Source organism: Neolamprologus multifasciatus, chromosome 3, assembly GCF_963576455.1.
Source record: "Neolamprologus multifasciatus chromosome 3, fNeoMul1.2, whole genome shotgun sequence".
In the NCBI taxonomy this organism is placed as follows: Eukaryota; Metazoa; Chordata; class Actinopteri; order Cichliformes; family Cichlidae; genus Neolamprologus; species Neolamprologus multifasciatus.
The window spans coordinates 31,461,867-31,476,355 of NC_140441.1; the positions used below are offsets into that span (position 1 = coordinate 31,461,867).

Consider the following 14,489-nt stretch of genomic DNA (forward strand, 5'->3'; position numbering starts at 1 on the left):
TAATATATAAAATAACATCTACCAGAGTTTTTTCTTTGAAAGAAGCCCCTTATGTCCATTCTTGTATATCAGTACATTATGGAAACCGATTTATTTAGCCGTGGAGGGTAACAACTGAAAATATGAAATAAACACACATGTAAGCTAAGACTCTCTAAAGAAACAGCATTGTTGTTTTTCGGCTTTTCATTTCGCCATTTGTTGATTCACTTGAAGAACAAGTAACGTGATAATGGGTCAAGTGATCAGTTTGATATCAATCTTTCGTGATACACCGTCATATTTACATTATTTGTGTAGTACGAATGATTTGCTTTGGTACCTGGTCAAACTTCAGTTCTCCTCTGTCTGCTTCGTTGCGATTCTCCAACAGCGCACGCGCAGGCAGCACCTGCCCCCGCCACCTCGCTCAGTCATTTAGTGTCTGAGCTCGGATCATACCAATAGTAGGGGGGGATTTACGCACAGTCGTAAATTCCCACAGTGTGCACTATGTGCTTCGAATATTGTGTGTAGTTTTTTGTTTTATACAGTTGTCAGCCAGGCATCTAACTATGAAAAGATTACACTCCAAAAGACCCTGGGCTTCTGAAAAAACAACCCGGGCTTAAGCCCAATAAGCCACCCCCCCCCCCCCCCCCCCCGCTCCGCCACTGGTTCAGTGCATCAAGGTTTTGTTAAATTAAAATGAACAGCAGTTACTTTTTAAAAAAAAAATTGCAACACAAATTGATTTCTGAGCAATATGAATAAAGACAGGAAATGTAAAAGTTCATACTATAAATAAATCAGAAATAGCAATGTTTGAAAGAGACCAACCTTTATTTTATTTTATTTTTTTTTAAATGCAAGCTCTTGAAAACAACATTACCATAAACCAGCTTCAATGACATGGTTATTATTTTAGTCAAAGACAGCTGCCCTGCTCAAAGCACTTTAGTTATGACTGTAAAGTAACTGAAGGGCATTTTAAAGCCGTCGACCTAAATGCTTCTCTGTGTCCTTGTACAGGTTTCCTCACATGAAACTAACGTGGACAGAAGATTTGCTCAAACAGTCACGAAAAATCTTTTTAGAGTTCTGCTCTACAGCAGACCACTTCACGCTTTTGAAGATTGATCCCAGAAATCAACTTTGGCACCAAGGATGGTTGTTGTTTCTGTATTTTAACTGTCTTGTTTAAACCAGGAGTTCAGCGTGACTCCAAACAATTTACAAGACATTGTGAAATCCTCCTGCTGCAGAGCCACCGTATCCACAGGATACATGAGGCTGGAAACGTTGTTGCTTTGAATCCTTAAACAAAAAGTTAAGTGAAGTGGGTGATGCTTTCACCTCTGTTAATTTTTCCAATGTGTCCAATAGTAAGGCACCTATGAAGCTCCACTCGCAAGCTGGAGTAAGAAAGAGCAGACACACAGTTTTCCTTGATTTCCATCCTTCAGCCATGAGGTAAATGCATAAAATTAAAGATTTAAGTCTTTTACATACTTGTGTTTTTCTACGCTTTGACTCAGTGAACCAGCGTCCTGCGACTGTGACACAGGGCAGAATAAAAACACAGAAAACCACAAGTGGGATCATTCGGCTCCGACGGGACAATCCACCTGCCAGGAAAAACCAAACACAGATCAGATCTACTGTAAGACACAACACGAATGTCACATTTATTAAACTACCAAGCACAGAAGTTACATAACAATGAAATAAAGTTTGAATTACTGAGATATCACTGATGGTCAGGACTGGTAGCTTTATTGCTTCACAGAAAGACAAGAGATCAGAGCTGCTTAAGGAAAGTACACTACACTTCCTGTATGTGCTTCAAATTAAGAGGAGCACATGTTAAGGACAACAAAGAGAGGGTGCCACCAGTGAGAGAAAACCACACCATAAAGATGATTTTGATCCAGCTGTAAGCTGTTTTTTTAAAGACTTTTTAACTGTCTCTTATTTGTTCTTCATGTTCTCACCTTTACTGTCAAACTTGTCAGCCTGATCAGGAGTTTGGAAAGTTTCAGGATGCAGTGGTGTCTCTGTTGTCACAGTTTTAGCTGAATTTAAGTTTGGCAGAACAGAAGATTTTAAATTATTTACGATATATTCAAATATTCTTTAATGAGCAAAAACAAGTTGTTGGTAAAATAACCCAAGTTTAAAACCAAACAACAAAAATATTTTTAGTCCAACTCACCAACAATCAGATGAACAATTAAAGACTTTGTTTGACTCTTTAACTTTGGGATGAAACATCTGTATCTTCCTTCATCTTCTTGTGTCACATTAGTGATTCTTAGTGAGATGTTTCCTTCTCTCAGGCCGTCTGTGAACAACGCCGTCCTCCCGATGTATGATGGGATCTTCATGTCAGTCATCTCCCTGTTGTGCCTGTATAGATGTACATATTCCATATTACGATCGGGCCTTGACCACTCCACCGTCAGTCCCACCACGTTAAACTTTGGCTCCACGTGACACGGCAGGATGACATCATCACCTGGAGCAGCTACGATAGGCTGAGGAGATCCAACCACATGTAACTGACCTGAGGAGGAGAAAAATTAAGAAAATAAATAAATACATCCTGCTGAAAACCAAGTTAAGTATGACAATTAAAAAAATGTCTTTATAGATGTTAAAACTTTCCATGAAATTATATCCAACTTTTTAGTATAAAATGTGACTAAGAGCAAACTTTAATTTGTACCACTTGATTCAGGAAAAGAAAAGGCAGAGCTGCAAAGAATAAGACAATAGAATAAATCCAAGACGAACAAATGATCAAAAGTATCTTTGAGGAACTTGTGGTTTGCTTTGGTCTAACATCCGCCTTAGACACATTCCTCGGAGTTGGACCCCCGACCAAGTTCCAAAGGCCAATGTTGTCACCACTACGTTATCCAGTTATACGTGTGCGAAAGAAATATTTAAAAATAAATAAATGCAAAAGCCACATATACTACACGTTTTCTGCATCATCTGCCAGTATAACAGACTTTCAGACTGGTGCTACATCATCACTGACTTTTATCACAGTTTTAAATCACTTCCATTATCATTATTTCTATATTTGTGTATAAACTCTCAAGTGTAAACACGGTGACAGCGCATCAGAAGCATGGCCAAAAAAAGATGATTAACATGAATTAAAGCTTAAATGTTTTCTAAAGAAATGAAGTAACTAGTATTTCAGAATTATTACTTTTTTAATTGCAGTGAAATCTTACCTTCAATAGACTTGAGAGCAAAACGCAGCATAAAGCTGAGAGAGACACACTGAACCTAAACTCTGCTACAGCCATCTACAGTGAGAGGGAGGCAGAAACTGTCTCACGGCAGCTGATAAATGCTGAAAAAGTGCAGCTCTAACAGTGTTAAACAAGCACCTCAGTAAAAAGTGCAACATGGACAGGTTTGGGTCTCTGAAATCAGCACAGCTTTAATTTTAGAACCAAAGCCTGTTTTAAAATAGACACAAAGCTCCACACAGCTGTGGGGCAGGCTTCAGGTCTTTACATCGTATTCTTGCATTGAATGTAAGTCACATTATTCTAAAAGTAAAATAATAATGCTAAATAACACAAAAGAGCACCTGTAACTTCAAAAACAGTGATTAAGAAGATTAAGACGAGCAAAATCAAATCACTGACAGAAAGATTCCTCTGTTTGGGAAGCATGTGGAGAGCAAAGTGGATCCTGACTGTCACCGTTTACACGTCAGCTAACAAAAAGGAATCACTTGCATGCGCTTTATCCTTGTTTATAACCTGAATGTTTTGTGCTCTTCCTTCTTTATTTATATGTTCCAATTCATGTATTATAGCTTAGTGGCTCATTTACAATATGCACTGAAAGCTAGCTTGGCTCAGGCTGTAAACACTGTGGAAATGTGGCTTTGGTTAATGCTACACGTGTCTCTATACAAGCAAGCATTAATAAAATGAATCATTTTCACAGCTAATTATCACCACCATCCCAGAGTAACTGATCATTTCAGAAAGTTTCTATTTGGCTGTTTAGCTACAGGTTTAAAAATAAATGAATAAAGACTAATAAAAATAAATGAATTAAGTTAATAAAAATCTTTAAACTGATACAGAAACTAGAAACTTCTATAGTGAAATGCTCAAACCTGACTAATAGATTCAGCTCAGTTATTTATGATTTAAACATCTGTTTTATTTCCGAACACAATATATATATATATATATAGGCCTATAAACTAAAAGAAATAGCTAAACTCTGATAGCATAATAATAAAAAAATGAGCTTCCTTTCTAAACCCCCAACATAACTTTACACAGAAGAGTAAGGCACAATTTTTGGTGCAGTATTTTTAGACTAATTTACACTTGAATACAGCGTCTGCTTTTATTTACAGTGTGAAACATCTGCAACATCAGCGAGTATATCAGACTGCTGCTATCATCACTGTGTTCGCCACTGTTTTTAAATACTCCCATTAAATTATATTTGTAACCAAAGCAAGTTTAATAATTTGCATCATTGACAGACGTTCAAGGTGCATCGGAAACACTAGAAAAATACGACTAACATGAATTAAAGCTTAAACAAAACTGGACTCACATGGCAGAGCAATCTTACCTTCAACAGTGAGAGCGAAAAGCAGCATAAAGGTGAGCTTTAAAGCTGAGAGAGACACACTGAACCTAAACTCTGCTACATCCATCTACAGTGAGTGTGAGACAGACGCTGACTGACAGCAGCTGATAAATACCAGTCTGTCTCTCTCTCCCTCCGCCCACTTCGCACACATTTAAAGCAGTAATTTTTTTGTCCCACGCCTCCGCTGCCCCCTGTATTTACCTGTTTCCAGGTGCCATTAATAATAATAATGATGATAATAATAATAATAATAATAATAATGATAATGATAATAATGATAATGATAATAACACAAGCTTACATAAATGTTAGCAGGGAATTTTAGTGCCAGAAAAACAGGAGGTTTTCTGCAACAGTAAAGGAAGCCTGGAAAACTCCAAGTCAAGTGACGGGAAATTCCTATTAATTATAGTAAACAGTACAAAGTTAACAGCCCATCAAAAGCAGCAGTTAGTTCCTCTTTATTTCGATTTTTAATTAACCTGCAGTTCAAGAGCGCGGGCAAATAAAATGACAAATATTTACAAATCCCAGCAAGAGTTGCACAAAAGCTGAATGACAGAGAAGAAGCAGCTCACCTGTTCAGACAGGAGCTTAATTAGCTGATCGTTACCACCATTCTCTTCATGTAGACGAGAAAAAAGTATAAAACAAGCTGTTTTCTTAAGTAACACGTTCAGTAACATGAAGGAAGGAAGCGCTTCATGCGCGGCTCTGAGTCTGAAAGTGAAAGTAAAATAAGAAGAAGGAGCAGTGGCTTCCTGCTGACGTGCGTTTAGTTTCCATTTTTTCTACTACCGCTTTTAAACATGTTTTTAAGTTTTAGTGATTCTAACTGTGTTTCCAGCGTAATAATCTTAATCCACACACGTATTAATTCTCTTTACATCTTATCCAGTTCAGGGACCTGGTTCAGGGGAATTTAGAGAGAGGGTGGATGGAGTGAAGCAGATGACACAAGAGTGAAAGGTCTACACATCTACACCCACACTGTAGTGGGTAGGTGTAGATACTCACAGCCAAAAGTCAAAGACACAATTCAGCCTAAACGATTCCAACCAACGACCTTTTTGGTGCGATGCAACACTCTTAATGACCACATTTAAAAGAACCTGTCAATGACTGCATCATGGGCGATTTTAGCCCATTCAAAATGAATCAAAGCACCCCCAAAGATTTCTTCCTTTTTTCTTTTTTTTTACAATATCTGCTGTTTGTGTGACACACTACTAAAAATATAAAAAGCATTCAGTACTTGGTTGAGACGTACATTTTAACAACAAAAGTATAGATACCGCCCCAGGGCTGGACTGGGACAAAAAATCAGCCCGGGCATTTTGACTAGAGACCGGCCCACCATTATAGGAAAAATCATAAAGCCTTTGAATGAAAACAAACGCTGTTGTGACAGTGATGTTCACTGTCTTGTTGGTATATATGTATCAATCTAATAAACTTAAACCTACACCATCCTCCCTATTCTGGTATTCTAAACAGTACTCAAAAGTAGACTGCTTGGTCGAGTTAACCTCCTGAACTATCTACAACACATGGTAAAAACCTGAAATTAAGACAGAGAAGACTAGAGGTGAGACATGATCATTACTGATTACTGATGACAGATTTAGATATATTTTCATAAACCATTCATTTGCCACATCAATAAACAGCATGGCAGGGCAAAATATGTTTTCTAACATGGCAACCTTTAAAAAGTGAAAGGAGACAGAAAGACAGGTGAGAAAGAATAAAACTTAACTGACTTTTTGATGGCATTTTACACACAGTACTGGTACAGTATCTAGAAAATGCGGGAAAACACTGGCATCATATACAGTACTTAGCTACTTCTGAAGAAATTATGATGGGACCCTGAAAAAAATACAATACAATAATGGATTTCTATACATTTTACATCAGATGAAAACGTTTGTTGTAAGATTCAGATAATTATTTATTCAAAGTTTTTAAATTACATAACAAAGAAAAGTATTTCTTTGTGCCTCCCTTTCCCTGTTAATACCCTACCTGGCCCACTCTGGCAAAACTTTGCTAAAGCCACCCCTGCACAGTTACCAGCTGTCAGCTGCATAAAAAAGGATCCTGGTGTTATTTGTCTCTCAGAAACAGTTCATAGTTCACTTCCCTTCAACTCATTCATGTCACCTAAAGGTAAACCTGTTTCTCCATCACCTGTTCAGCTCTGATGATTCAGTAAGGACATCTCCTGGTTTCATCTTCATGTTTCCCTCTCACCAGATATACAAACTGATATACACTGATACAGCTGTGGCTCCAGCAAACATCAGCTGATACTAGAAATTAATATTAAATAAATTCAAACCACAGCTGATCAAGCTTAAATGTGCTGATGTTGTTTAAGCGCGACATCCGCTGGTTTCTTCTTTCTGGCGCAAAGTGGGCGATAAACAAACAAGAGAGAAAAGCCGATCAGCTGGTCATTGATCAGTTTCATGATTGAAGTAGAAACAGGAGAGAATGAGAGAAGAAGAGGCAGCTGTGCAGCAAAGACACAGAATAAATCCAGCTTTGTGTCTTTTTCATTGTAGCTGAAGTCCGGTGTTGTGCCAAAAAGTGATTGTCTGTCAAAAAGTGATTTCCAATGTTTCTGTGTATTTTTTATGTGTAATATCTTTACGTATGTTCGGAAATAGACTTGAGTGAAGAGGGTTTACAAAGGAGTTATATATAGAATTAAAAAATTATCAGTTTTTCAAGTATCTTTACAGCTCTGTGTTATTGTACTTACATTACAATCAATCCGGTCCTTTATCCCCACTTTAAATATTTTTACAGAACTATTGTAATATTTGCTGCCATTTCTGCTGTCCTCTTGGCCAACTTACTCTTAGAAAAGACATTTTTAATGTTAATGAGATTTTTTTTTAACTGCATAAATAAAGGTTATATAAAAGTCACTGCCAAAAACTAATTGTGGCTTCTGCCTTGTTACACGAATGTTGTTTGTGGCTCAAGATGACTTTATGTCATCCATGAGGGATGCATTTGACATCTGTTTCATATATTATAGCCCAACAAGTTACTTATAGCAGTTTAAATACGAGCAATCAGTTTTTGGCAAATACCAGAAATCAGTTTTGGCACAACACCTGGACAAACTGTGCTCCTTTTCACCTCAAAACGAAACACGCAATATTTTCTCTGAATACGAGACCATTCCGTTTTTTATGGGACGGTTGGAAACTCTAATAACTAAATTTATAAATAAAATAAGATAAAACAAGTTCAACATCAATAATGTCATAGAACCCACCCATCTGTATATAAACTCCGTCATGCTAGCTAGCACACAGTACCAGTTATTGTAACTGACGGTAAAGAGTCAGCATAACGAAAATAAACTCCACCTAAACTTGGTTTATATCTGACCCAGATAGACTGCAGGTCATAACTTCTTACCTGAAGTTCAGTTCACCGCCTCGGGTCTCTGCTCCTCCTGCCTTTCTGTCATCCACCTGCCAGCGTGTTGCATCTGCTGACCTCCATCACTTGCTAATGTTACTGAATCTGTGGAAGCTCCGCAATAGCCACCACCAAACAACTGAGTTATTTTTACACATCTCCCTTCATCTGGCCAATCCACCGCCTTTCAGTGTTTATACCGTTGCAAAAAAAAAAAAAAACCCATCGGCCAATAAAAACGAAAAATCCCCATCGGCCCACCAGGCAAATGCCCGGTATGCCCGATGGCCAGTCCAGCTATGCCTATAAACAAGGTCAATGAATGCAGCAATATGAATAATAATACTTAAATATACAGTTAACAGTTGGTTTAAACAATAATGGGTTGCATTCATATCGTGCTTTTGAGACCCTCAAGTCACTTTACAATTCCACTTTATAATTCCCCTCTGGCCATCACCAGTAGGTGAAGTGTCTTGCCCAAGGACACAACGAACAAGAGTGTCCAAGCCGGGGCTCGAACCGGCAACCTTCTGATTACAAAGCGAACTCCTAACTCTTGAGCCACGATCGCCCTAAATAGGAATAATAGTAATAATTATTTGATGTTAAAAAGGTTTATAGGAAACATTTCATATATTTTTTGTATTTGTATTTGTATTTAACAGTTCAATCTTTCAAATAACAGACAAATATTTGTGAAATCATGATACATTTGTGAATGTATTTCAACAATCTAAATATGCATATGTACAGACAGATACATTTAAAAAACAAGAAAATTATGTTTTATTACATTACAGTGATTTTACGTTAATTTACATTTGAAATGTAAAATCACAGTCTATTGATGTAAATTTAATGATATTGTTGAGCTCGAAGAGTTTTCTTCTTCTTCGGCCATGTTCTCTCAATAATGCACACCCTTTGTTGCTTACTTTTCCCGTTTCTTTTATTGACAGCAACACCGGAGGGAAAACCATACATACATTTTTAGCAGTTCGCGCTTCACAACAAAACGGAACAGGAAGTGAAGTCACCTATAATCACCAAAATAAAATCATTTCCAAAATTAAATGACAATCAGAAAACATCTTTTACAACATAAGATAAATTAATATATTTACTTGTGAGAACACAAATTAACAGATATTCTAGAAGAACAGTACAAAACTGTAAAATACACAGTAAAATACTTTTATATTAGGATTTTTTTTTACAGTGCACCCAGGTAATCTGCAGTGTTGGAAACGTGTTTTCCCACAATGTTTGTTGCCCTACCACCAAAAGTGATTTGGCAACCTACAACCAGAGCCATAGTAGTATCTGCAGTAAAGATCTTTTCATACATTGTATACATTGTACCATGGAGGCAAAGTTGCCTCCATTTATATATTTTTTATCAATATTTTGTGCATTTGTACATTTCAAGGACTCTATTTTTGGAGTGTATTTTTTAAGTATCTGTATTATATTATACATACACATTAAAAGTGAATCTCTGTCCAAAAAATGCACTCAGTTTACTTTTTACTCACTATGTGGATCATTCATCATTTTACCCCTGTAATGAAGGTTAGGATATGTTTTTTTTAATTTTTTTATTCCAATCCATTCTTCGTTTGCAGCATTTAAATAACTTTTATCAGATTTGATGGTTTTGTTACAGACTGTGAAAAAGTGTTTTGCTTTTCTTTCACAAATATGGGAATTAAATTGTGTTAAAATGCACAAAACAGTGATGTCATGTTTTGAGACGAGGACCCAGGCACAGAGAGACTTGATAAATTTAGGAATCTTATGATTTAATAAAGAAATTTGCAGACTTGCACAGAGATGGTAAAATTATGATGACTGATAGCAGAGATGAAGACAACAGACAACGAAGACAGGGAGGAACAGGGGTTTAAATGCACCAAGGAGAAAGTCAGAGAGAACTCGGGACAACTGGAGACATTTAAGGATGCAGGGACTGACAGAGACAGAGAAGAAGTCTCATCGTGACGAGTAAAGTTTATCTTGCCTGGCTGGGCATACAGCTCTCTGGGTGCTCTTTTTTTTTTTTTTTTTTTTTTTAAGTGATCTTTGCAAACAATTCTGGCACAGCTTCACCTGTTTCCAAGATACGTGGATGAAAAAAATCACAATGCAGGAAATCCAGCAACACTTAAAGGGAAAAGGAACAACTTTACTGACTGACAAACGCCTCCCGGCTTGTGACCTTGACCCTGATGAAGGCCACGACCCGAAAATGCGTTGGTCAGTCAATAAAGTTGTTCCTCTTCCCCAAAAAAGTTATCCTTAAAAACATGACCAACGATCATAGTTAATCTCCATGCTTTCTGAATGTTTTTCAGACTTTTTCTTTGAACACTCGCTGCTTTTTCACCAAAAACAAGCAAACAAAAAAAAAGTTCCCATTTTTATAGCTGAATCTATGATGAATCACCAAGTGTAGCACAGTTTATCAGGAATAAAGCTGTATTTTTGCACCAACAAGGTATTTTGTAAAAAACTATTAGAAAAAAAACTTGGAATATTTTAGCATGGTGTGCAGTGTTCTTCAAAAAAATATCTGAAACAATCTGAAAGCAATGTTTTTTTGGAACATCAATAAGTGCCATTGGGAAATAGAAGGTCCTTAACTCATCAGCAGGACTATTACTGCTCCTTTGTGTAAGGAGGAACAGGAGGAGCACTCCCAGAGCTACAGAATGACCTCAGGGAGGACACTGATATGAATGTCTCTGACCAAACAGACCAAAAATGACTTCATGATGGTGGCCTGAGGAGATGACGCCCTCTAGTGGGCCTGTCTTTTACATACTTCTGTTTTTTGACGCTTTGACCGGCCTCCTGCGACTGCGACACAGAGCAGAATAAACCCACAGAAAACCACAAGTGGGATCAGTCGGCTCCGACGGGACAAACCACCTGCCAGGAAAAACCAAACAGAGATGAGATCTACTGTAAGACACAACATAATGGTCACATGTATTAAACTATCAAGCACATAAGTTACATAACAGTTAAATAAAGTTTGAATTACTGAAATATAAGTCCTGACGCTGGCTTTAATACTTCAAGTCCCAGAATTCTCAGAGCAGAAAACATAAAACAGAACTGCTTAAGGGTATTACACTACACTTCCTGTATGTGCTTCAAAATAAGAGCTGCGCGTGTAAAGGACTACACAGAGAGGCTGCAATCAGTGAGAGAAAGACTTTTTAATGGTCTTAATTTGTTCTTCATGTTCTCACCTTTACTGTGAAACTCTTCTGCCTGATTAGGAGTTTGGAGAGTTTCAGGATGCAGTGGTGTCTCTGTTGTCACAGTTTTAGCTTAGTTTGGCAGAACAAAAGATCTGAAATTATTTGCAATAATTTTTGCAAAAGTCTTTAAGACAAGTTTGAAACCAAGCAACAAGACTCTTTTTAGTCCAACTCACCAACAATCAGGTGAACAATTGAAGACTTTGTTTGACTCTTTAACTTTGGGATGAAACATCTGTATCTTCCTTCATCTTCTTGTGTCACATTGGTGATTCTTAGTGAGATGTTTCCTTCGCTCAGGCCGTCTGTGAACAACGCCGTCCTTCCGAAGTATGATGGGATCTTCATGTCAGTCATCTCCTTGTTGTGCCTGTAAAGATGAACATATTCCACTCGGCTCAGATGGTCGCTGGGGTCAGGAGGACGATCGGGCCTTGACCACTCCACCGTCAACCCCGCCACATTAAACTTTGGCTCCACGTGACATGGCAGGATGACATCATCACCTGGACTGGTTATGATAGGCTGGCGAGATCCGACCACATGAAACTGACCTGAGGAGGAGAAATAAATAAACACATTCTGCTGAAAGTATGACAATTTAAAAAATGATTCAGAAAAAGAAAAGGCAGAGCTGCAAAGGATGAGAAAATAAAATAAGTCCAAGATGAACAAAAGATCAACAAAAGTTTTTTGGGTTTTTTTTTTTTTCATCTCTTTTGAGTAACTTGTGGTTTGCTTTGGTTGGGGTCTAACAAGTTCCAAAGGCAAATATTGTCATCACTACGCTATCCAGTTAAGAAAAAATCTAAAGCAAATACACACAAAAGCAATATACACTACACGTTTTCTACCAGTATAACACTTTCAGACTGGTGCTATATCATCACTGACTTTGATCATGGTTTTATATCACTTGCTTTATCATTATTTTTATATTTGCGCATAAACTCGCGTGTAAACACGGTGACAGCGCATCAGAAGCACGGCCTAAAAAAGACGATTAACATTAATTAAATCTTAATTGTTTACTAATATCTTAAAGACGGGAGTAATTTCCCCATCTTGGAATGAGTGTTCTATTTCCTTAATAGCTAAAGAAGGAAAGGACAGGCTTGACTATGGAAATTACCGCCCCATTAGTGTTCTTAATCAGGACTATAAGATATTTACATACATTCTTGCTAAAAGAATTGAAAATATTCTTCTTCAGATAATTAGCTTGGATCAGACTGGTTTTATTAAGCAGAGACAAACGCAAGATAATGTTCGCCGAATACTACATGCTATTGATTATGTAGATAAAAATAAAATTCAGATGGTCCTTATGAGCTAGATGCTAAAAAGGCTTTTGATCGGGTTAATTGGGAAGTTATGGGCAAGTTTGGATTTCATCAATCGTTTATCATCATCATTCAAGCATTATATATATATATATATATATATATATATATATATATATATATATATATATATATATATATATATATATATATATCGCAAGTTCGATTCCAAGCCTACCGCAGACATGATAAATATGAAGGCATGCCGGCTCGGATGTCGCCCGAATCCACAAGGTCCGCGTCAGGTGTTGAGGAACCAGGGCACCCTGACGAGAAGTGTGCTACTGGAACAAGAAGGCATTGGTGGGCAAGAGACGAAAACAAGCTCAAGCTCCTAGGCCTCTGGTAGAAGACCCGAGCTTGATATATATATATATATATATATATATATATATATATATATATATATATATATATATATATATATATATATAATCCATCATATATATATATATATATATATAGTAGTAATAATATTTGGCTGCAAAGCAAGGATACCTTACATGTACTTTAAAGCTTACCTTGAGCAAGCCTGAAGACGAAAAGGAGCGGAAAGACGACTATTAGAGTTGAGATAGAAATCCTGTAACTGAACTCTCCTACGCCCATTTTAATATGACAGTAATGCAGAAAATAATTAAAGCATCTTGAAACCAGCTTAATATAAGTCTGATCACGAGCTATAAATACATGAGGGGCGTGTCCTAACAGGTGAATTCCCCAGAAACACGTGCTTTTAACGTGATTAATTGTACAGTATCAAACTTGTTTTAATCAAATGGAGAAAGTAGTAAATATTTATCTCTACTTTTACTGAACTTAAAGTTTGAGAAAGCGAAAATTGAACGACACATGGGTGAATATAAAAACCAAACTTCCTAAGCAGCTGTGATATCACAGAGAAGAGACTCACCTGTTCGGATCGCAGATTTGTAAATTCACGGTGACCAAAGATTCTCGGAGCTGTGTTTATAAGAAAACTACTTTATTTGGTAAAAGAGAGAGACCGTGGAGCAGCTGCTGCCTTGTTGGTAAAATGAAAGTAAAAAGATCAGAGGAGCGGCAGCAGGGATGGGGGAGGTTACGAAATCAAACACCTCCGATCCTCATTTTTAGTGAACAACAGCGGGGAACAACTGAATGAAGTAGCTGCTGAAAGGACCAACATGCAAAGGCCTCACATGGTCCAAGAATGAGCTCCTCTGCCTCCACCGAGTCTGTATATGTGTGCAGTTTGTCTTTCCTCCTGGATGCGGATTTATTTGCTTTTATTTGTCTATGTGATAAATACAAACATGCTGCCAGTTAAACATCAGTGCATCACGGTGTTTATTTGTCGGTATCACCTTGTGTTCAAACATCCTGGTCAGCTGGGACTTTTCCGTCTGGGGTTAAATAGAAGTTGTGGACTTTAGAGGAACTGGTACACAGATTCAGCACAAACCACATCTGTACACGTTAACACTAGATTTACTAAACCTGCCAGGGAATTTTGTTTTGGAATTTTTGTGTTCACAGTTGGTAAGTATGGCCACAGGCTAGATGATTTGGAACTGTACAGTTTATACTTGTAGATGTTTTAAAATAACATTATTATCTGTTATATACACACCTTTCTGCATTTCATCAGTAGCTATTATTCATCTCTGACTCTCTTCCACAGTGTGTCTGTGTCTCAACTTCTTCCGCCAACCCCAGCTGGTCATGTCAGATGGCTGCCCCTCCCTGAGCTTGTTCTGCTGGAGGTGTCTTCCTGTTAAAAGGAGGGTTTCTTTTTTCTTCCCACTGTTGCCAAGTGCTGGAT

At 37.5% G+C, this 14,489-nt stretch overlaps 2 protein-coding genes across 2 annotated transcripts; both read right to left on the reverse strand.

Annotated features, from left to right (window-relative positions):
* Positions 1-1,283: 1,283 nt before the first annotated feature.
* Positions 1,284-6,566, reverse strand: LOC146522572 (putative selection and upkeep of intraepithelial T-cells protein 1 homolog). The gene is made up of 4 exons (XM_085151944.1): positions 2,195-6,566; positions 1,974-2,054; positions 1,492-1,607; positions 1,284-1,394 (listed from the first exon to the last, which is right to left on the reverse strand). Exons 1-4 carry the CDS (start codon positions 2,409-2,411, stop codon positions 1,374-1,376), a joined length of 435 nt encoding a protein of 144 aa, XP_085008070.1. The 5' UTR covers positions 2,412-6,566; the 3' UTR covers positions 1,284-1,373.
* A 2,177-nt stretch (positions 6,567-8,743) lies between these two features.
* LOC146522573 (uncharacterized) lies at positions 8,744-12,724 on the reverse strand. Its single transcript, XM_085151884.1, has 3 exons — positions 11,519-12,724; positions 11,331-11,411; positions 8,744-11,004 (listed from the first exon to the last, which is right to left on the reverse strand). The coding sequence occupies exons 1-3, from the start codon at positions 12,054-12,056 to the stop codon at positions 10,874-10,876; spliced, it is 750 nt and encodes a 249-aa protein (XP_085008010.1). The 5' UTR covers positions 12,057-12,724; the 3' UTR covers positions 8,744-10,873.
* Between the last annotated feature and the right edge of the window lie 1,765 nt (positions 12,725-14,489).

Coding starts and splice junctions, on each gene's coding strand:
- LOC146522572 (XM_085151944.1), bottom strand. CDS start 2,411: ATGGAATATGTACATCTATACAGGCACAACAGGGAGATGACTGACATG. Junction 1,608..1,973: donor TGACAAGTTTGACAGTAAAG/GTGAGAACATGA, acceptor TTTTCCTGGCAG/GTGGATTGTCCCGTCGGAGC. Junction 1,395..1,491: donor CAAAGCGTAGAAAAACACAA/GTATGTAAAAGA, acceptor TTCTTACTCCAG/CTTGCGAGTGGAGCTTCATA.
- LOC146522573 (XM_085151884.1), bottom strand. CDS start 12,056: ATGAAAAAAAAAAAAACCCAAAAAACTTTTGTTGATCTTTTGTTCATC. Junction 11,412..11,518: donor AATTGTTCACCTGATTGTTG/GTGAGTTGGACT, acceptor TGCCAAACTAAG/CTAAAACTGTGACAACAGAG. Junction 11,005..11,330: donor AGAAGAGTTTCACAGTAAAG/GTGAGAACATGA, acceptor TTTTCCTGGCAG/GTGGTTTGTCCCGTCGGAGC.